This window comes from Pleurodeles waltl, chromosome 5 (assembly GCF_031143425.1).
Source record: "Pleurodeles waltl isolate 20211129_DDA chromosome 5, aPleWal1.hap1.20221129, whole genome shotgun sequence".
Lineage (NCBI taxonomy): Eukaryota > Metazoa > Chordata > Amphibia > Caudata > Salamandridae > Pleurodeles > Pleurodeles waltl.
In genome coordinates this window covers 196,054,714-196,078,695 of record NC_090444.1, presented here as the reverse complement: position 1 = coordinate 196,078,695, position 23,982 = coordinate 196,054,714, and the positions used below count along the sequence as shown (strand labels likewise).

Here is a 23,982-nt window from a genome sequence, read left to right as displayed (position 1 = left end):
TCAGTGGCACTGCCATTAAAAAAAATCAACTGAAAAAAACAGGTGGCTTAATCAGGTCACTGCATGATATCACCACAACGCTTTTTTAGTCCTATGTCCATATCCAGACAATCTGGCATGGATCCAGCCTTCCTAGGCAAACACTGCACTCATTTGTTTGAAAGGTCACTTTGAGTGGAGCATTAGCCCTCAATAGACTGCTGTTCAAAACCCAGGGAGAAAATAAAAAAATAGAAAGCTTTTCTGTAAAAGTACAAGTGAAAATATTCAACAAACTACTAGCCACAAATCTTTTTGAAAAAAATATATTCTTTTAAAATGCTGACCTATGAACAGAACTCAAATACCCTTCCCTCCACATTTAGCTACTTTTTGTACACTGAATCAACCTCCATAGCCCTAGTCATATACAGTGCTCTGCTGCTCACTAGCTAGGTTTGAGCCAACAGGGCACAATAAGGCCATACATGCATGCATATGCAGTCATGGAGATAAAAAGAGCACAGACTTTATGTTCTGTTAGTTTTATGTGTCATTAAAGCATTTGTGGATGACAAGAAACAATCAAAACAAACCTTTAAGAGGTTATCAAATATTCTCTGTACTATGGTTCTTCAGATAATAGCTTTTGTTCACAGGAATCTCTTGTTTCTCGTCTGAATAATATATCCTGCAGGGACAATGTCAATGCTAGACCTAACATCCTTGGCATGGTATTCTCCCAAACATGTGACTTCACCCCTCCTGTTTTGCTGAATTTGTTTTTTTTTTATTATTTAGGACCATTGCTAACCTGTGCTAAAGTGCTTGTTTTCTTTCCTTCAAACATGGTAAAATTGACCTCTACCTAATTGGCAAATTTAATTTACTTGTATGTCCATAGTAAATGGCATTACATATACCCGGGCCTGTAGATTAAATTGTATTAGCAGGCCTGCAGCTCTCATTGTGCCACCCACTAAAGTAGCCTTCTCAAAACATTTTCAGGCCTGACACTGCAGCCTGTAGTGCAGTTTTAAACTGCCATATTGACATGGCAAAATAAAACTTTTTCCAGGCCTAAAACGTGCTTCTTAAAGCGTATAAGCCATCCCTAAGGTAGTTCCTAAAATCTCAGAGGGTAACGAGCATTCTATTTAAAAAGTGGGACATGTATGTTCAAATACTACATTTCATGGCGGTGAAAAACAACTTTAAATGTTTTTACTTTTGTAAGTCCTTTTTCTCCCATCCCATTGACTAACATTGGGTTATCTTATTACATTTAATAAGTGCTACCTTTTAATTGGGAGCAGGTAGGAATATGCTGTTTGAACTCAAATGAATTATAATTAGAAATCCACATTGTTATGCCCCAGCCATTTATGGCTTCTGCCAGTGTTCTGGATCACACGACTGTAAATGGCTCCACTGTTGGGGTTATTGTATTGCTTCCAGACAGTAACACATAGGGGATTAGTGTGGATAGGATCAGTACTAGCCTCACTTGCACTTGAAAGGGCTTGCCTCCTGCACACACCAAGGAATCATACACTAGGTCTGCCCCGTCTTTTGTCATCGTCAGACAGTTTGGAGCCTTGACAGGGGAAGAACTTTCCAGAAGAGGATGTATGATCAGGTCAGTCCGCCCCCCCCCTCCACACACACAAATGTTGGAACCAAGAATACATACTCGAAGTCCAGAGGCACTCATGAGACCACTCCTGGACGTGTTGATGCTACAGAAAGAGGACTGCCTTGCTGTCAGAGGGCCACACTGCTGTTTAAAGCCTACCTTATTGTCTGGGAAGGGCAACTGGACCTGCTTACCTTTGTTCAAGGCTAAACAGAGTGACTCCACGTGTTAGTTCACTGATCCCCTGTGTGGGCTACAGGTAAACAACAATATTCAGAGGCCTCTCTGCAAATGCCCAGCTGAGTTGTTGTAAGTGGACTAGACTGGACCTGCTACCTGCACGCGGCCCTGCCTGAGCTCTGTTGTCCTCAGCTGGAGAAAGGCCCTGATACCCAAGAGTTGCCTCCCCAGGCTCTAGACTGTTGTCTGGCATCAGGGTGCATTCCTCCTAAAGAAAAGGTGAAAATCCTGAAGTTTGGGCTCCTCGCTCTTATGCTTTGTATTGAATTATAGCATTTGTCTAGCTCTTTCTACCCCTATGTTGGGTGCTAAGCAGTTTACCTACATGGAAAGCAAGCTACACCATGGAGGATGTGGCTAGGGGGGCGTTGTTTTGAACCTATTTGTGAAGTGCTGTCATGTCATGTGTGATGACCACAGAAGTGTAGATATTGTGTTATGGGATGCAGCGTCTTGCGGTTTAATGGGAGAGTGTATGAAAGAGAGAGAGAGAGAAACGCCCAGATTATAATTATAATAAGGACTAACCCTCTTAGCCACAGGGACAGTGGAATGTGTACCAGTACACTAAAAAGGGGGGTGTTCAGAGAAAGCACAGGAATCCATATAGCTGCAAGTGGCAGGGAAAGATGCTGTCGACTGAGTAAAAGAATACTAAAAGAGCAAGAATTGGTGACAAAAGCAATAGCCATGCAACATTTTATTGTATTTATTTTTTACTGTCATTCAGGGACGGCTCCTCCATTAGGGTGGAGGAGAGTCACTCCCCCCTTCCTCCCAGCAGCAGCAAACCTTTTACCAAAAAATGAAACTAAATTGTTTATTATTATCATTTTTTGGTAAAAGGGGCGGGCCACGGGGGTGATGAGCAGTGAGGAGTGCACAGCACTCCCCCTCAGAGCGCATGTGTTTTTGGCTGGCCGTCCCAGGCCGGCCAAACACACATGGCAGTAGGCAACAGGCTCCCAATCTGAAGGGAGCACCCTGGCTGGGAGCTTGTGCCTGCAGCCTGGAGCGACGAGGGACAGAGGAGTTGCACAGCAGCAATGGAGGAGGTGAGTGTTTTTTTTTTAAAATTATTTTTGATTTCATTTTTATTTCTCTCCCGCTCCACCCCACCCCTTCTGCTTGCCGCGAGCCGCGACTGCTGTCACTGCCACACAAATGCACTCCATGAAGGAGAAAGGATGTGGAAAAGTAATCTAATGAAAATAGGAACTTGGTTCTGAACTGCTGCATAAGCTCTCTATGTATTTCTCAGGTTAAAGTTTACTAAAAAAAAAGTTAAAAAAATGTATTTATTTACTAACAATCCATGACAAAATCGGACTTATATAGTGGGGAAAAAATTGTGTAAAATCTGAAGATAATATTACCATCGTTCTGTTTTACAATGAGGACAGAAAGCTTATGCTTTTTATAGATGCACAGTTGTGATTCAAATGGAACCAACAGACACCCAAGCACAAAATACCTTGGGCGGTGTCTTTCAAAACACTAAGGCCCTTATTAAAAGTCTGGCAGTCCTGGGACCGCCAGACTCATGGTGGCGGTCAGACCGCCGCCAAAGCCGCGGTCCAGCCTCCACCTTATGATCATTGCGGAGCTTCCATGGTCCGACCGCCGACGGTGCCAGCGGTCTTAATTCAACAGCAGGGCTACACTGGGGCTTACGAGTCCCCTCTCCGCCGGCTTTTGCATGGTGGTTCCACTGCCATGCAAAGGCTGGCGGAGTCAGGGTGCAGGGGGCCCCACGGGGGCTCCTACACCGCCTATGCACTTGGCATGGGCAGTGCAGGGGCCCCCATGGAGAGCCCCGTTGTGCTTTTTACTGCCTGAATTACATGCAGTGAAAAGCGTGATGGCGCCAGGCGCACCACAACATTGCCGCAGGCTCGATTTAGAGCCGACGTCAATGTTGTGGCCAGTTTCCAGCTGGGCCAGCGGGAAACTCATAATAGGGTCAGAGGGTGGAAAACCGGAGTTGCGGTTTTCCATCCTAAAGAGTTTGGCAGGTGGCCTCCGTTGCCCGCCAAACTCAAAATGAGGGCCTAACTTTCTAACATCTAAACCACCTTCTACCCTGGGCTAATTTACTGAATTTGTTGCTGGCAGATGCTCCACCTTTGGTCAATGTCTTTCGTGGGCTTAAGTGGAGCTCAGTAAATTGAACCAAAGCCAGTCACCTTTATAAATTAATTGGCCATAGTCCCCGCCTGAACTACTGACACAGCCTTTTCTGCCACCCATATTCTGTGCATGTGCAGCATGATAGCCTTGGCACCTAGCACTCAGATAAAATGTCAATTTCGGGGCCCATTCCCATATTAAAGTTGTCACCGGAAATGAAGCAGCAACATATTCTCGTGACATCAGAAGTGAAGCAGCAACATATTCTCGGTTTTGAATATAGAATTTGTGAAGGCCTGGGTAAAGAAGCTTATGAAAATACAACCCGGCCAAGCTTTCATATTTACATTTTTTTCATCCTTTTAACAGGGTGACAAGGGGGAAAAAATTGAAATCCATGAGCATTAGGAATCTGGAGGTAATGGATGGAAAACCTGTGTAAAACAGCGTGGGTTTTCTCTAAGAGACACCGCAACAGCATCACTACTAATGATACCATGGTGGTTGATATGTCCCTCTATTCCCATCTTTCTTGCTGCATACCACGAATTTCGCAGAATATCACGAGCTATCCTGTAGCATGCAGAAAATTATGGACATTAACCCTTGTTTATCAGGGGGGGCAGACTTACCCATGAGCAATTTGTCTGAGTAGGGTCTTCGGTAAACGTCTTGAGCCTCTTCGCACTGACTTTCTGTGGATGTGTGAGCACCTGGGAGAATAATATTCCCAGCCTACCTGTTAATGAGAATGCGTGATAAATCTCTCCCTACAAGGGGAATGCCACAACGTGACAGAATTCTCTTATGAGGCAGCCCCACGGCTCTACATTATCTTTGAATAAGAGAGAACTCCGGGCTCCACCAGCGTTTGTCAGTTTCTAGGAGAAATTAACTAGGCACATACACCTCGCAAAATCCGGCGAACACGGACCAACTGAGCGCGGATCTCACACTTAAAAATGACAGGTCTGACGCAGCCCCGTTAGCTGTCTCCCGGAGGTACAGGGGAGCGTCGTTCAGAGGAAACGCTCCTATGTAAGTGAACACTGCACGCTGCATGTTACCGGCACTGAACATGATGCAGTGACATATCTCCGCACAGCCCTCCCCTGCGCCGAAGAACCTGCCACCTCGCCCGGCAAAGTCGTGTAATTGCTGTCCCTTTGCCTGTTTTGCTTACGGCAATTAGCAAACTGAAATGTTAACATGAAAGAGTTCATCTCATTTATAAGGCCAGGCCCCCCCACCCCCTAAAATATGCAGCCACTCCGCTTTATTGCCACCAGGAGATAAATGGCTGGTTTTCCTTGCTGAAGAATATATAATGGTTAAAAAGTCCCTTTTTTCCTCCAGCTCTACATAAATCACGGAACTAGTCAATATTTAATAATGCTTGCCTTGGTCGGGAGTCCCTTGATCAGGGCTGTCATGTGTAATAGCTCCCTCTCCGATATCTTTGACATAAAAGGCCGGCTTTACTGCAATACTAACATGGAGAGGGTCATTACGGATCGACATTTACCTTAATCTGTGACTGCCAACCATGAACCGATAAATTCCAGCCGATTCCACTGGGAGAAATCAGTAAACTTCTCAGTGGAAAGAACTGAGGAAAAATTCTGCTGGAGAACAGAATACATTTTCTACAAGGGCTGCTTGGCAAATGAGTCCTGACTTGGGAAAGTTCTCTCGCCGCGCGGATTTACGCCATGTCATACCGTGCTGAATCTGGGCCTCTAAACAGGGATGGTCATTGGATGGAAGGGAGAAATGTTCTCAGAAGATACAAAGTAACATTTGGCATTAGCAGAGGACGAATGCACTGTTGCGTTAGTCCCTGGGCTGAAAAGACGTCACTAATCGCTACCGCAGGTCCAGTGGACAGGCTACTAATGCTTATGCACTGTCTGCATAATGTCACTAAAATATGTCCTTTGCAAAGCTGCTCATAGTTGATGTATATCCTAACAACCTCCTAAACACCTAGCTTTGCCCCTAGTGGAATGATACTCAAGTTGAAACTGATGCAGATATGAAATCCCTTACCCTCTCAAATGTGTGAGCTTTTGCAATTCCTGTGCAAGTTACGCATAGTTGCTGTGCTCTTTGTAGCACAGTCTACTAAGGTTTAGCATTCTGCTGGTTTCGGCCCTTCAGAGGTGATTTTCCACAGTTACAAGGTTTCCATTGCAGACCTGAGTCTGTTTAAGGTGGTAAAGCATATTTTACAGGTCATAGATTTTCCATTATTTTATATACCTTGAATTATACCTTTCCGCATTTCCACTGGATAAAGAGATGTGCGCGCCATTCTTGATCGTGGGTGCTGTTTCGTGCTGTGATATCAACCTATTTGGCATACTTGGGGTTTGCTGGCTGCATGTTAAAGTTCTGTCTCATCTGTTCTACTGAATGTTAGAGTGTGTTTATTAGGGTAGAAGCTCCGTATCTGTTTGTACTTTGCTGGACACAAGAAGTTTGTTCTGTTTTATGTGTTTTGTTGGGTACTTGCTTCTGTATCACCTGGAGACATGTGATAAATGCCTGTCCTGCATATCTGGGAGACGGTGAGAGCATAAAAGGTATTCTGTCTAATAATTTAGTCAGGCCTTTGTGCATGGTGATTCTTAGGGGTTAGAGCTGCTTGGAGTTATGTGAAAGCTGACTATGGACTCCTCTGTGCTGGGTTGCATGTATGTGAATTGTTCAGCCAGATGTGTTTTGTCGCGCTTTAGAGCTACCATGTGGTGGGAAGGGAACTGAGACACCAGTGGGGGCTGATGGCTTTTGCACAGCACCAAGAAAGAAATATATGTTTGTCAAGGAGAAAATGCAGAGGGATAGGGGAATTGTAGAGGCCCAAGAGAAAGCAGAGGGAGGTGGAGGCTGTCTGATTACGAGCCTAGTAAGGACCTACACTCCTTAGAAAAATGCTGTTAAGTGACATCAAGAGTCAAACAACAATGCCCAATAATCTCAAGATTTTTTAAACACAGAACCCCATATTCCACTACCTCAAATGTGAGCATTCCAATGAGAGAAATCTGTCAATGTTTCTGTCAACCCGTACAGCATAACCTTTACATATTTTGAGACACTCAGTAGGCCTCGTACAACCAGACTGCCAATACCTCGAAGGTTGAAAATATTTCTTTAAGATAAAATGTAAAGCTGCAAGTCATGCCATGCAGGAAGGACAAAGAAGGAAACAGCACAAAGACAGCTGTAAGCACCCCCAAAACCGCACTCCATCTTTCTTATGTTCACTGCCTTGATCAACATATGTGCTTTCCTCCAATTGGGATTTGGTTTCACTTAAGAATGGGTACAGCTTGTCGTGCATTCTTCGTATTTGTGAATTTCACATTTCCAGGTGTTTGTTGAATGTGAAAAACAGCTTGACTGCCAGGTTTCAGTCTTATTTTGCATGGGTGCTTGCCTACACGATAGGTTAAAAGAGTAGGTAAAGAGTGAAGACATTTATTTTTGTTCTCCTTGATGGGAAGAGCATGATACATTACCATACCCTGTTCAAATGCTTAGTTATTTGTGGGAACATTGAGGGGAAATTAAAAAAAAGAAGCCTGTTTGGGTTACACATTGCACACAGAAGAATACAGGTAAAGGCGAAGAAAGTTGATTGCGATATTGGGTCAGGTCAATTATGGATCACTGGTTGTGCATGGTGGGTGTTGTCTCTGTTTTCCAAATGAGCAATGGTTGGGATAACTGCTTTAATAGTTAAAGGTTCAATACATAGGGGGATGTGTTAATTATTGGGCTAAATTCCCTGTTACAGAGGAGTCAAGTGTTTTATTTTTCCATTATCCAATGTGTAGACGACCCCCACAAATATTAGACCTGTATTTTAGATATTTGTGTAGATGGGATTTTTAGCAAACAAAGATTTAGCTTGTTGGTTCTATGTGGTTTCTATAAAGTTCTTTGTGAGGCTGGACATTTATTCTAGTGGTGAAAATTCTAACTTTCCATTTGTGTCAAAACAAATCATTACAGTAGGAAGCAAATACATTTGTCACACTGGGACAGGTAGATGTGAAGCATGTCACATTTTACAATTGACTGCTCAACAAAACTAACAACTTCTGTGCTAGCCATAATGGCACTGAAGCCTTGAAAAGGCCCACAGCATATACACTGTTGTAGCTAAACACATACTAGCCATCCAAAGCTATTAATGCTACATTTTCATATAATTATCAACATGAAATGTTAGCATTTTTCATTAATAAAGTTATTTCTGAATTTCATTTAAATTGAAGTCATTGAAAAACATGACACTAGTAATAAGGATGCTTACTTGACCACGAATACTTTGAATTAAATTCCTATACTTTAGATTTTGGTAATTACTGTGTACGAGCGCTACACCTAGTAAGTATACAAAAAGCACTAGAAAACAACCCTCAAACATCACGCTTGCCTCTTCACCAACGTAAAGCCTCTATATAGCAACCTTATTTCAGAATGCAGAAGCCTTCAGCGTAATTTCTATTTATTTCATGTTTTAAAAAATTCTATGGTAGTATTATAACAACTTTACATTTTATTTTTTTCATGTATATGCTTTGTTATATCTTATTTGAGTATCTTTGATGATAACAAATGTTTTGCGGTAGCTTATTTAATCAAATTAAAAAAAAATCAAACTTAAAAAAAGAATGCAGCAGCCTTTACAGTGAATGTGCTTTCTCCTATTTTTGATCAGTTGAAATGTGGAGTGCACATTAGCTGTCCAGTAGAGGATTTTAAGAAGTGAGAGGGATGGTGTCTGATAAATTTGCTATACAAGAATTCCAAACGAGATTTGTGGATTACATGTGCATACTACAAAGCAATTTAAAGGCAAATCTAGGAGTATAGGTAGCCACTCTAGAGTTTTACTGCAGGAAGTTAGGATACCTTCTTACATCCATGCTGAGTAGACATTAGACCACAACGATCTGCACTTCCAACAGTTGGTGTAATGCTTGCTAAAGGATGTTAGTGTAGTCCAACCTGAAAACTAGTTTAAACAGAATAGTAATAACAACGATATGAGGAAATGGTAGGGAGTAAAATCAAAATTTTGGAATTTCAAGAGGTTTTAATGACCTTTTGTAATGGCTTACTAAAAGAGAGAATATCATTTGCCCAGAGGAGATGTGGATTGCATCCCAGGAGGAACATGTAAAACGTGTCAGAATGAGGGATCCATTTCACCCGATCATAATCATGGTCTTTTCTGGGTTGTGCTTTAGGTGGCTTTGTGCTGTCTACAGGTCACATCTCACTAGGCAACTGTTTATGCACTCGGAAATGAGGGGATTGTCTGGCTCTGCTTTTAGGATTGTCTAAGTGCTAATTGCACAGTTATAGCATTACTAGCCAGAGGAGCAGATATGACCAGCATTGCAGCTGAGGTACGCGTTGAGCGATGGGGAGGAGAAACAGAGGGTTACCAACCATGAGGCAAATTCAGTCAGGTGGTGCAGCTGCAGCCGCAACATCTAATGATTTCTTGATCCTAAGCAAGTTAGTGAAACTGCAATAGAGCTGTAATGGTAACAGGCTCACAGACTTAAAAAAAAAAAGAAAGAAACTGGACGACAAATAGTAATGTTACTGGAAAATGTTCAATCACGTATCGCGAGCTGTTTTTCTCCAGCATCAAGTGCTTCTTTGGTATATTTTTGTAATCTTCAACATTTTGTATCTTTTCATAGTTATTCAAATAATATGAAGCCAAAATATTTATGACAATTCTGAAACTTGCTGAGCATTTGATTGCTGAAAATATAGACACACAGAAATCAACTTACAGCAATAAAGCAGAATGATGAAAGTGCCTTGGTAATTTGTATTTAGTCCAGTGTTTCATTTGTAAAGAAGTGGTGCCGGGCCCCAAGGCATTTCATGTGAAAACACTGCTGCTTGCACCACCCACAGCCGTAGGCAGTGCCATCTATGCATACTCACCATCATATGCAAATAAATGTGACAATTTCCACAGCTCCATGTCACCCAGCAGAAATACCTCGTCACCCAGGCTCTGAGAATGGCCTAGGCAACCTAGTATTTGTATTTTTCGTGTACATTGGTTTGCTACACAATGTTGCTGATGTGCTCTGTTAAAAAAAATAGACAGGCAGAGCCAGTGTTCTGAAATAAGTGCCGATGCAGAGCACCGGCAAACACTTGCACAAATTAAGCACTGCAGGCTTATGGTAAATGGGTCTGCATCTTTGATTGCATGCAGATTGCATTTCTCTCACATGAGCTTTGACTTGTTAATGCTATTATGACTTAGCGGTCAGTACCAGATCTGATTAGAGCAGGGAGACCAAATCTGGAATTATCTCCATTCTTCATCTATAGTTTGACATGACGTCTTTTACTTCTGTACACCGTCCTATTCTCTTGCTCATGCAACTTCTTAAAGCCTGTCGTCTTCCTACTGATGCACGGTAGCACCCGAACTTTTAGTTGAGGAACACAGATACATTTGGCATTTAGGGAAAAGAAGGGAGAAGAAGGAAGTAAATAATTCTCCACAAGGCATTTTCTCTACAACATTTCAAAACATTTGGCACACGGTTACCTTCCTTTTTAATTTTAACAAGAGAATATGGCTAGACCAGGATCCTCTTTTCTGCCAAAGGAAATCTATTTATTGACATTCTTCAGCAAATGCAGTGAAGGTAGGACCAGTGGTAAGCATCTACCAGAACCCACTGCTGCAGGTCCTAACACCGTCCATTCTGATTTGAAAAGCAACCAAAATACACACTCTTATGCAAGCCTTTGTTAGTTATGATTTAAATCTTCACGGTGGTTTTGGAGCGCAGGCCCAGCCACAAAGGGTAACGAGCACTTTACCTAAAACAGAAGTAGTTACAGTACTACAGAGTAACATAGCCATAAAGCCAAACAAAAGTACAGCAGAACATAGTTGTGCCAAGGTGGCAGCTATGAAGTGGTTGGATAAAGGAGTGTGGGCATAATCAGAGTAACATCCACAGCATGGAACAGGTCAGGAGAAGAAAGCGGTGAGTTATTGTAGAAAGTGAATTCTGAACAGATGAGTTTTTAGGATTTTCCTAGAAGGATGGGACGTTTTAGGTTGAGTGTGATCGATTCAGCTAATTGATTCCAGAGTCCGTGGGCCCAGACATGGGAAGGTTTTATTTAATGTTTTGGTTATCTTTGTTTTAGGAACTGTCTAGATTTCATTTTCTTTGCCAGTTTTCACCTCCAGTGTTTTGCAATTCATCCTTTAGGTAAGGAGAAACCCCACAATGCCGAGCTTCATGGGTTTGGCAGGCCTCTCACCATAGCCAGTGGAGATCTTTTAGGATAAGTGGGATGCAATATTAATATTTCGCATTCATGATGAAAAAACATCTACAGAAAGTGAAGTTAGAAAACTGTTAGAGAAATTGAACAGGACACGTGCACAGCAAACCAATAAACACATTTCTATCAATAACGCGGCTGTTTTATTATTGCTTCTGTGTTCTCCCACATACCTGCTGACACCACGAACGTGAGGAGCATATGGCACTTAGAAAGCAATAATACATTAAATGAAGCATACACACGTTTTCCTGTTCAGATAAGTCAATGTGAAGTCAAAGATGCACTCTTCTAGTCGCACTACACTGTACTAACCACTCAGCTATGCAGGTCTCACTCGCATTTCCCACTACCCCTCTCTTACACTCTCACTCCAGGCCAACATTCCCAGTTGTACTGCTTTTCTTCCCGGTTTTACCTCTTTCCTGGTCATCTGATGAACCTATGCCATTGCTACGACCAAAATATGCTAACATCGGTTGGGAAAGTGAATAATATGAATCATCACAGGTAGTGGATGCTGCATGAGAGGCAGGAAGTAACTATTTGCAGTAGGCAGTGCCAAGCCTCAATTTATTAGAAAAATCATCCTCCTGCTTATTTGTTGGCAGTGTTAAGTGAAAGATACTGAAAAGAGGGCAGAAGGACAAGCGTGTCTATAACACTTTTTAATGATAAAACAAAAGACTGATAACAAAACATACCAGTGGACGGTCACAAAATATAAGCCAGAGTTCTACCACTAGTTATTAACGTACAAGTTACTTACCTTCAGTAACAAAATATCTGGTAGAGACATATTCTAGTTGCAGATTCCTCACCTTAGAATTTTCCCCCAGGCGTCAGAATAGATCCGGAGATTGTTCTTCGAGCAATACCCTTGCGAGTCGGTAGGTGGCGTCGGTCAACTCCGCAGGCGTCGTAGGTGTCGTGGTCGCCGTGATGACATCGGGAGTAGTACATAGACGCCGCCCTCTTGCAGTGATGTCAGTTTCTTTTAACGACTTTCCACGTCAGAGCGCAGAGCCGCTAAGAACACTGAGATTGGTGCACCAGAGCTAAGGACCTGAAAGAGGAAAGCTCTGTCCCTAGAAATCAGTTCACAAGCGGGGAGGATGGGTGGGCGGTAAGGAATCTGCAACTGGAATATGTCTCTATCAGATATTTCATTACCGAAGGTAAGTAGCTTTTACATCTGATAGAGACTTCTAGTTGCAGATTCCTTACCTTAGAATAGATACCCAAGCAATGCCATCCTCGGTGGTGGGCTGCGAACCAAGATCATACTAGAAAGTCCTGCAGGACCGAACGACCAAAGTAGCTGTCACAACAGACCTGACTATCCAGGCAGTAATGCTTAGCAAACATGTGCAGGGATGCCCACGTATCTGCCTGACAGATATCCAGGACAGGAACTCCGCGTGCTAAAGCAGTGGAAGCAGCAGTTGCTCTGGTAGAATGAGCACGCAAGCCTTCAGGAGGTTGCTTTTTAGCCAAAGCGTAGCACAGTTTGATGCAAAGAAGCACCCATCAAGAGATGGTATGCTTTTGCACCGCCTTCCCTTTCTTTGCACCCACATAGCCAACAAAGAGTTGATCGTCCACCTGGAACTTTTTAGTACGATTGAGGTAAAACACCAACGCTCTTTTTGGGTCCAGACAGTGGAGTCTCTCCTCCTCCTCATGGGAAGGCTGTGGGGGTGCGTGGAAGGTAGGCAAAGTGATGGACTGGCCTACATGAAATGGTGTAATCACCTTAGGAAGGAAGGAAGCTCTAGTGCGTAACACCACTTTGTGGGGGTGTACAGACAAGTATGGAGGCTTTGAAGAAAGGGCCTGAAGCTCACTAACCCTGCGAGCAGAGGTGGTAGCAACCAGAAAGACAGTTTTGAAGGTGAGGAGCCTCAAGGGACAATTATGTATTGGCTCAAAGGGGGTACATATTAAGTAAGTAAGCACAAGATTAAAATCCCACTGAGGCATTATGAATGGAGTGTGAGGAAATAAGTGGGTGAGCCCTTTTAAGAACCTACTCACAATAGGAGATTTAAAGAATGAGGGCTGAGTAGGAAGTCCAAGAGAGGTGGAAATGGCAGACAAATACCCTTTAAGGGTGCCTAAACCAGAGCCCTGCTGGGCTAAAGAAAGAATGAACAGAAGAACCTCAGACAGAGGGGCAGAAAGGGGGTCAATAGATTTGTTGATACACCATGCCACAAATTTATTCCAACGACTAGTGAATACAGTTTTAGTCGATGGAAGCCTGGCTGCCAAGATAACATTACAGACTTCGGGTGGAAGGGCAAATGCCGTTAACTGTTGCCGCTCAATCTCCACGCATGAAGGCGGAGGTTGGACAGGTTCGGGTGGAGAACCGTCCCCTGCTGCTGCGACAGAAGATCCGCCCAAAGAGGCAGTCTGAGTAGAGGATCTATGGAAATGCTCAATAGCTCTGGATACCACACTCTTCGAGCCAAGTCTAGAGCCAGGAAGATAACTTGGGCCCGGTCGTACTTAATTTTCTTGAGAACTCTGGGCAGAAGAGGGATAGGCGGGAAGGCGTAAAGGAGGCCGGAGCTCCACTCGAGACGAAAAGCGTCTCCGAGCGAGTACTGCCTTGGAAACCCCAACGCGCAAAACAGCTGACATTGCGAGTTCTCTGCGGAGGCGAACAGATCTAAACAAGGCTTTCCCCACTTGAGAAAGAGACCTTGAGCCACCTCCGGGTGGAGACGACATTCGTGATCGACTGTGCATCGAAGGCTGAGTTCATCTGCTCTGGCGTTGAGAGAGCCAGCCAGATGTTGAACCATCAGGGTAATGCCCTGATGTGCCAGCCATGTCCAGAGGCGTAGTGCCTCCTGACAATGGTCAAGGACCATACCCCGCCTTGTTAGTTGGAGTACCAAATGGCGGTAGTGAAGTCTGTGAACAATTGCACCACTTTCCCTTTGAGAGAGGGAAGGAATGCTTTTAATGCAAGCCTGATCGCCCGGAGCTCCAGCATATTTATGTGGAGTCCCGACTCCGCCAGAGATCAGAGGCCTCTGATCTACGCCTCCCCCATGTGGCCGCCCCAGCCTAGAAGTGACGCATCTGTCACTATAAAGAGATCTGGCTGGGGAAGGGAGAGAGATCTTCAGTTGACCCAATTTGGATTTGAAAGCCACCACTGCAGGTCTTTCACAGTCCCCTCTGAGATCTGGACCATGTCAGAGAGATTTCCCTGATGTTGCGCCCACTGGAACTTCAGGTCCGACTGCAGAGCCCGCATATGCCATCTGGCATGTGTTACTAGCAGGATGCAGAAAGCCATGAGTCCCAGCAGCCTCAGAGTCAGTGTCACCGAAACCCAAGACCGAGGCTGAATGATCGGAATCTTAGCCTGAATGTCTTGGGCTCGCTTGTCGGGAGGATAAGCCCAAAATTGCACTGTGACCAGAACACCTCCATTGAAAGGGAGCCTCTGAGAGGGAGTCAGGTGTGACTTTGGTACGTTTATAGTGAACCCCAGCTGGTGCAGGAGGTTCGCCGTAGTCTGAAGGTGGGAGACTACTGTCAGGGGCGAAGGCGACTTCAACAGCCAGTCGTCGAGGTAGGGGAAGACTGAGACCCCTGACCTGAGCAGATGAGCTGCAACCACCGCCATCACTTTCATGAACACCGAGGAGCACTGGTAAGGCCAAAAGGGAGCACGGTAAACTGAAAGTGCTCGTGACCTACCACGAATCGTAGGTAACGTCTGTGGGCAGGCAGGATGGGGATGTGGAAATAGGCATCCTGCAAGTCCAACGCTACCATCCAGTCTCCTCGGTCCAAGGCAGACAGAACCTGAGCCAGAGTGAGCATTTTGAATTTCTCCTTCTTGAGGAAGTAGTTCAGGTCCCGAAGGTCTAGGATAGGACGTAAGCCCTTGTCCTTCTTTAGAATCAGAAAGTAGCGGGAATAACAACCATGACCTACTTCTGGCACAGGGACCCTTTCTATAGCTCCCTTGTCCAAGAGATCCACGACTTCCTGGTGGAGAAGCACCAAATGATCCTCCGGAAGATGATGGTAGGATGGTGGCATGTGTGGTGGTGCAGATTCGAAAGGGAGGGAGTAGCCCTTCCGACTGATCTGCAAAACCCACCAGTCCGTGGTGATATGTTCCCAGTGGGGCAGGTGATGGCAGATCCTGTCACCAACTGGGTGGGAGTGAGGGGACAGACTAGGAGGGTTTGGAGGCTGCAGCGGGGGCAGAGGTGGACTGGACAGACCTCTGGGTCCCTGTCCCACAGCCATGTGGGATTCCGCGTCCTTGGCCACGCATAGGCTGTCCAGCGTGCGTGGCACGGTGGCTGGGTAGAGGATGCGACAGGGCGCCCCTTCCGTGTCCACGAAAGGGACAAAAAGTGGACTGTGGTGGGCGTGTGGCGGAGGAAAGACCAAGGGACCGAGCCGTAGCCCGGGAGTCCTTGAATCTCTCCAAGGCCGAGTCCGCTTTGTCTCCGAAGAGACGGGTGCCATCAAAGGGCATGTTCATGAGTGACTGTTGGACATCCCCCGAGAAGCCAGAAGTGCCTAACCAGGTGTGGTGCCGTAAGGCCACCGTCATCGCAACCGATCTGCCCAGAGAGTTGGTCGTATCCAGCCCACAACGGATAGTGAATTTTGCCGCATCTCTCCCATTGCAGTGCGAGGCTCGAGGAAGAAAACAACTTCTTGCCAAATTGTTCCAGCCTTTTGAATTTCCTATCCGGGGGTGCGGAAGGGAACGTGCCAGAAGAAGAGGAAGCCTGGATTACAAGACTTTCAGGCGCAGGGTGTTGGGACAGGAATTGTGGGTCGTTTGGCGCGGGCCGATGGAGGCGAGCGATAGTCCTGTTCACAGGAGCCCCTGTGTTGGGTTTGGACCATGTACCCAAAAGGACATCAGTGAGGGCCTCATTGAATGGGAGAAGGGGTTCCGAAGTAGAAGCCCCAGGCTGAATCACCTCTGTCAGGAGGATAGACCTGATTTCCACAGTAGGTAGCTCAAGGCCAAGGACCTCAGCTGCCCTACTGACCACCATACTGTAAGTAGCTCCCGCCGCTGTAGCCACGGTAGAAGGAGACAGCATGCCAACGTCAGGAGAAGTATCCAGACCACTGGCTTTGCCCAAATCCTGTGCCCAGTCCATAGCAGGGTCATCCTGGTATTCATATGGTCCAGGGAGCCCTCCAATTCCTCCCTGTATTCGTAACCATTGGAAAAAGGGTCCGAATCCGACCTCGAGCGAATAGGGCCCACCGAAGCAGATGGCAGCATCGGCCGACGCCGCGCCGACTCCGAGTCGTCGGGGATAAGAATTGGGTCGACGTCGATAGTGGCCACTACTGACGTCAGGAGCGTTGACAATCGACCAGGCGCCGGGGAAGGTCTCTAAGGTACGACCAGCGTCGGTGCCGATCCGTGCATGGATCCGTAGGCGACCTCGGTGGCCAGGGCTGAAGCCGCTGGCACGGAACCCGAAGACCCCTCAGCCGAACCCCTTGGGCCCAAAGGAGCCGTATCGGGGTAGGCCCGTCCAAAGATGAAGTGCATGGCCTCGTAAAACTCGTTAAGTTGGGTGGGGGTTGCTCTGGAAAACTCGGGGAAGCGCGGAGTCGACCCAAACGCAGGCTCTGAGGACAGAGGCCTAGTGCAAGGACACTTGTCCCGCGTCGCTTCGGCCGAGTGACGGGGTGAAGTCGGAGAGCGATGGGACTTCTTCGACTTCTTCTTCTTCTTACCTTGACCCGAGGACTTAGAAGAAGACGAGTGGTGATGGCTCCGCGACTGATCTTGAGACCTTCCTCTCGAGCGAGACCGGGACCTACGCGGAGTCGAAGATCGGGCCGCCATTAGCTTTAGGGACCGCTCCCTCAAAGCTTTTGGATGAATGGCCCGACACTCGGAGCACGACTTTGGGTCATGGTCGCACTCGAGGCACCACAGACAAACACGATGAGGATCTGTCACCGACATCGTCCGATGGCATTCCTCACAAGGCTTGATCCCGGTCTTCGGGGACATCTCGACGCACCGAAAGTCGTACGCAAAAAACCTCAACAAAACAGTCAAATTCACCCAAAAAATAGCCAGGGTAGCTATCTCCAGATCAGCGTGTGGCGCGGAAAGAAAAGCACTGACGTCACTGCGCGAGGGCAGCATCTATGTGCTACTCCCGACGTCATCACGGTGACCACGATGCCTACGACACCTGCGCAGTCGACCAACGCCACCTACTGACACGCAAGGGTATTGCTCGAAGAAAAATCTCCGGATCCAGTCTGACGCCTGAGGAAAAATTCTAAGGTTAGTAATCTGCAACTAGAAGTCTCTATCAGATAGTTCATGCACCAGACAGCGATGACCTGAGTTAAGGAATAACGGGGCAGCTTCCAGTCTGTACAGTAACATATGGTCATGGGATGGGAACACGCTGGATTCAAGCCTTACAGTGGATCAATTATCACCATTTCACAATGTGCTTTAAGAGGAACCACCCGCCTGAAATTATGTGACTTAGAGTCATATCATAATACAAGCCGTCTGCAATCCCGGAAGCATTGGCTTTAACTAACACCCCTCTGCACACACTGGTGTCATCTCTTTTTTACTAGATTTACTTTTTTTTTTTTAAACGTATTCATAACTGATGCATTTGCAGACAGCTGGCTGCATCTGTGGAATATTTTTCTACTTCAGTAAGATCGAATGCAAGTAGGGAGGGAGCTAGTAAATAAATATATATATGCAACCAAACAAGGGGCGTGTTATTAAATAAAGACTGCTATTTAAATAATCATTGTACTAATGTAATTACAATTCAATATTGATGTGGTATTCTAAGTGGTCATGAAACTCCTCAGTGACTTGCAATAGCTTTATAATGTATGGCAGGGAGTACCTTATCCCATATGTATCTGTTGTATAAACCATGAATCCAGCTAGGAAGCAGTGGAGCACTGTACAGTAGTGGATAAACAGCAACATGGGAAAGAGGGATGAGATAGGGCTGGGTGGGAGAAGTGAATTTGTGAGTGTGGGGAAGTGACAGTAGCAGAGAGAGGCAGGAATCACCAATGTCTGAGAGAGCAGCCCGGGCTGAGGCCAACCATGTTATGGGCTGTAACATTATGTTATTCAATATTTACCTTCGTCTATGTAGAAAAGTCCCGTCAGGTATACTGCATATGTTAGAAGACCATTTGGTTTGTCAGGGGCTTGCCATTTTACTTGAATTGTCCTTGAATCCACAATGTCTACGAAAATGGCCACTTGTCCCTCTGGTGCAGCCTCTAAAGTTCGAGCCTCTTGCTGAAAATTCACAAACATTAAAAAAGACATCAGCAAAGTTCACCATTGCCATGATAATGAAAAATTAAAAAAGCAAATGCATTGTCATCAGCTTCGCTTTACATGCTCCTGTTTCAAAGGTTCTGAACATCTGAACATAATGCCTGACGACATAAAAAATATACTCATGTTTGAGGTATTCTAATATAAGAAACACTGAAAATTTGCTTCCTCCTGAACAACCTGAGTAATCCAGTGCCAGTGTTCTGCAGACTGTTTTCAACAATGAGTGCACCTTGAAGAGACAAAAAATAACATTTATGAAAAAGCATTTTGCTAATGTTGCAGTTTATGAGTACTTTTACAAATGTATGTACCTAACTGTCATATGAATCTCAATACTATGAGAAAAGACTTATCTACATTAGTAAAGAAGCTTAGAATCACTTGGCGTACATATGCAGTGATACGTTCATCCACCTGTTGCAGACAAGGCCTTCACCTGGACAACTTATTCGCTGAAAAATGCCATTCAGAGGCAAATAGTCTCCACAGGTTGCTTTCTGTTACATTATTTATACCATGAGGTGCACTCAGGAGACAACTATTTAGACCTATTTAGTGGATGACCACCACTGCAACCACCACAATCACCACCTCCTGCTGACAAGGCCTTTGTCTACACTGCAAAATTTGTCAAAGAATGCTTTATAGGGACACATCTTTTCCAGAAAACAGCCTTTATAACCAAGGCTAAACCCAGCAAGGCTTTACCACGCAGGCTTAATCACACGTGACATTACCATGCATGCCCTTACCACGTATGTCTTTACAATGAATATGCCTTTAACACACATGCCATTACAACAAATTTAGTTGTAAAGCCATGAACGGTAAAGGCATATTCGTTCTAAAGGTTTTGCAGGTAAGTATTAAGTGTGTGTATATATATATATATATATATATATATATATATATATATATATATACACACACATATATATCTGTCTCCAGCAGTTTGTGAAAAAATTGCGCTCATCAGCAATATCCTCAAAGTGCATTTCGGAGATTTTTGGGGTTTTTCTGACACCCGTTTACATGCCACATCTTAGGGGCTTGGAGCTTGTGGGAAGCTGTGCAGCATATATATATATAGATATATATATAGATATATACACACATACACCTTGAAAATGTTATTTTTATGGTTTAAGGTGGGTATTGGTTTTTGCGTGGTAAGGGTATTTTTAGGTTTGAGAGTGAGTATGGGTTTTTGGGTGGAAAGAGTATTTTATGGTTTTAGAATGGGTATGGGTTTTTGGGTGGTAAGCATACTTTTAGGTTTTAGAATGGGTATGGGTTTCTGGGTGGTAAGTGGTTTTTAGTGTTTAGGGTGGGTATGGGTTTTTGGGTGGTAAGGGTATTTTTGGGGTTGAGGGTGGGTATGGTTTTTTGGGTGGTAAGGGTATTTTTATGTTCTGGGGTGGGAATGGGTTTTTGGGTGGTAAGTGGTTCTTAGTGTTTAGGGTGGGCATGGGTTTTTGGGTGGTAAGGGTATTTTTAGGGTTTAGAGTGGGTATGGGTTTTTGAGTGGTAAGTGTTTTTTTTAGTGTTTAGGGTGGGTATGGGTTTTTGGGTGGCAAGGGTATTTTTAGCTTTTTGGGTGGGTATGGGTTTTTGGGTGGTAAGGATATTTTTAGGTTTTTGGGTGGGTATGGGTTTTTGGGTGGTAACTAGTTTTTAGTGTTTAGGGTGGGTATGGGTTTTTGGGTGGTAAGGGTATTTTTAGCGTTTAGAGTGGGTATGGGTTTTTGGGTGGTAAGTAGTTTTTAGTGTTTAGGGTGGGTATGGGGTTTTGGGTGGTATGGGAATTTTTAGGTTTTAGGGTAAGTATGAGATTTTGGGAGGGAATTTTTTTAGGGTTTAGGGTGGGTATTGGCTTTTGGGTGGTAATGGTATGTTTAGGGTGGGTGTGGGTTTTTTGGTGGTAGGGTATTTTTAGGGTTTAGGGTGGATATGGGTTTTTAGGTGGTAAGGGGTTTTTAGGGTGTTAGAAATGGGGTTTCTGGTTGGCTAGTGTATGCACCTAAGCCAGGTAGAACCCACCCACTCTAGTCAGGGCAAGGGGGTCACACACCCAGGATAACCCCTCATCACCCTCTTGGTAGCTTGGTACGAGCAGTCAGGCCTAAATCGGAGGCAATGTGTAAAGCGATTGCACAACACACACGTGACACAATAAATACACCACGAGGAAAACACAACACCAAGCTATGTAAAAATAAACTGTATTGCACAAAACATAATTAGACAACACACAACAGGTATTGGTAATACCCTGCTACATAAGCAGTTGTCAGAACATTCCTCAGGTTCTATTACTCTGCAAACAACCACATTAGTCATAAAAAAACCTCAACGGTTACTGGTTGTCCTGCAACATGAGTAGTAGGCAGGTTGTCATTGTTACAAACATGCACATATCAGGGAAAAACATATGATAATAACTGCCAAAACATTATTATGGATGAGTATAACTTGACAGCTCCCCAAGAATGCACATGGCGCAATAAGTATACAATCATAAGCCAAGTCAGTGTCATAAGAAAAGCACTAAAAGGCATGTAACTACCACTGTATTTTTCTCTCACCAGAACCGGTGAGTGAGGCCGGCTCACCCCAGGTGCCACACCAAGGAATGAGGGGGCAAAAATGGGGGGATATTCGTGTCCCGAGTCCAGAGATCCTGTACTTACTCACATAATACTTGCAGGGCCAGGGACCTCTGTTGAGGGTCGCCACCCCGGCAACTTATGTGACAATAAAAATGCAGTGGGAGAGGAAGGGGGATCCAGCAATAACGGGAGACCTCCAATGAGGTTTCCACCCTGCCTGCGAATCTCCAAGCAATGAGGTGCCCAGCGGGGACGGGTTACTTCCGTCGAGGTTGCCAACCCACCCGCGAATCACCAGAATAGGAAGGAGACCCAGGGGGGGAGTGAGGGACTTCCGTTGAAGTTTCCCTCCACTTTAGACAACGCAACTGCACCTGACCTGGTGCGCGAGCCTTCGTCCTTCAGCCCTCCCGGGCCGCAGCGGTGAAGGCACCAAAGGAGGTGCCTGCCTGTACCCCGGGGACACTCCTCTCAATGTGTCTCTCCCCGAGGGTACCACAAGGAACGCAGTTGCTCCAGGCTTTGCTTTCCTGTGCCCCTGAACATCACCAAGCACGTTACCGATGCACTCAATCATAGCAGCCTGCTTGGGTCGCAGGGTAGCTCTCAAGGCACTTTCCTTCACCACTATAGAGCATTCTTCTAGCAGGGAATAAAGCGTTCATCATGCGCTGCTACTGGGAGATCCCAGGGAGCAGAAAAGCAGCACTCCTCACATGCTGGGCTCTCTGGAGGCACTCAGGGGGGCACAAAGACAGGCAGCAGCAAACAGGTAGACCAGCACCCCACAGGAAGGCAGGGGCGATCTCTTCAATCAGTCCAGCAATGCCAATCCAGCCCAAGCCTACGGGGTCAGCTGGTCAGCAGGGCAACAAGCAGAAAGGCAATCCTGATAAGTTCTTTGTGTCACCTAGCAGAAGCCAGGCAGCAGAGCAACAAACAGAAGGGCAGTCCAGATGAGTCCTTTGGCAGAGTTTTGGTCCCAGTTCCAAAAGTGCTCTAAAAGTATGGGGAAAACCCCTGTACTTATACTCATTTTGCACAACTGTTATAATGGGGGGGGGAGAAGAAGAGGTTCCAACCAGTCCTAACTGGTTTTAGGAGTGTCCCCTCTCTCTTCCAGCACAGGCTCCAGACATCAGTGGGTGGATAAACGAGCCATTTGTGTGAGGCCAAGGCACAACCTTTACAAATGCAGGTGTGCTCCGCCTCTCCTTCTCTCAGCCAAGGAAGACCATTCAATATGCAGATGCACCTTTGTGACACCTCCACCCTCCCTGTGTATGGGCTGTCTGAAAAGTATGCACAAAGCCCAGCTGTCACTCTGCCCCAGACGTGGATTGGAGTCACGCTGCAAAACACCAGAATTATAAGCACAGAGAAATGCAAACTTTCTAGAAGTGGCATTTCTATAATGGTAATAAAAAGTCCACCTAAACCAGTAAGCAGCATTTCCCACTACCATTACAACCATACCAAACATGTCAATGCTACCCTTCATAGATCAGACAATCCCCCCTAGACATAAAGTAGGGCATTTCCAATACAATCCTATGGGAAAGGCAGCACCCACAGCAGTGAGAAACCAAATAGGCTGTTTGTCACTACCAGGACAGGCCACACAACTAGGCACACGTCCTGCCTTTTACATACATAGCACCCTGCCAATTGGGTTAGCTAAGGCCTACCTTAGGGGTGACTTATTTGTACTAAAAGGTGAGTTCTCGGCCTGACAAGTAAATTTAGATGCCAGGACCCTCTGTCAGTAAACTGCACATGCAGGCCCTGCACTAGCAGGCCGGAGACAGGTTTGAAGGGCTACTTCTGTGGGTGGTGCAAACAGCCCTTCAGGCCCGCTAGTAGCATTTAATTTACAGGCTCTGGGTATAGGGATACCACTGTACAAGAACGTACAAGTAAATTAAATGTGCCAATCAGGAATAAGCCAATCATACCAAGTTTGCAAGGGAGAGCACATGCACTTTAGCACTGATCAGCAGTGATGAAGTGACCAGACTCCTAACATCAGCAAAAATGATTAATAAAATATGAGGAGAAGGCAAAAAGTTTGGAGAATGTAAAAAGGGCCAGGTCCAACATAGGGTTTATGGTGGTTATGGGTTTTGGGGTGGTGAGGGTTTTTAGGGTTTAGAGTAGGTAGGGAATTTTTGGTGGGAAGTGTTTTTTGAGTTTAGGCTACCATCTGTATACATTTACATATATGAATATAAAAAATATCTATATATGAACATACATTTTTACCGATTATTTGTGTTTAAAAAAATATATGGCAGAAATACGTTACTGGCAACATGGTGACATTTTAATAAATATCATTGCAACCAACAGAACTTGAAGTGCTGGAGTCTGTGCTGTGAAAATAAAGCTTGGACAGATTTATATATATCTATATATACATTTTTTTTTTTATCTATATATATATATATATATATATATATATATATATATATATATATATATATATATATTGGCTCTCACCACTAGGTAGTTATAGTTAGGATCATGTTTCAATAGAAAAAGTGTTTTTTGACTTGCCTATATCTTTGGCACCATTAGACGAATCTGCACAAAATATTCCCCAAAAAGCGTAACAGTGATTCTCGCACCTCCGCCATGCACAGCTAATTACTGCGCATATT

At 45.0% G+C, this 23,982-nt stretch overlaps 1 protein-coding gene across 1 annotated transcript in view; it reads right to left on the bottom strand.

Moving 5' to 3' along the window:
• The window catches only part of USH2A (usherin), a 3,586,186-nt gene that overhangs the window by 1,743,171 nt on the left and 1,819,033 nt on the right, over window positions 1-23,982 (bottom strand). The window contains exon 37 of the mRNA XM_069233891.1: window positions 18,506-18,664. Within this exon, the coding sequence (XP_069089992.1) occupies window positions 18,506-18,664 (159 nt within the window). The remainder of the gene's footprint in view (window positions 1-18,505; window positions 18,665-23,982) is intronic.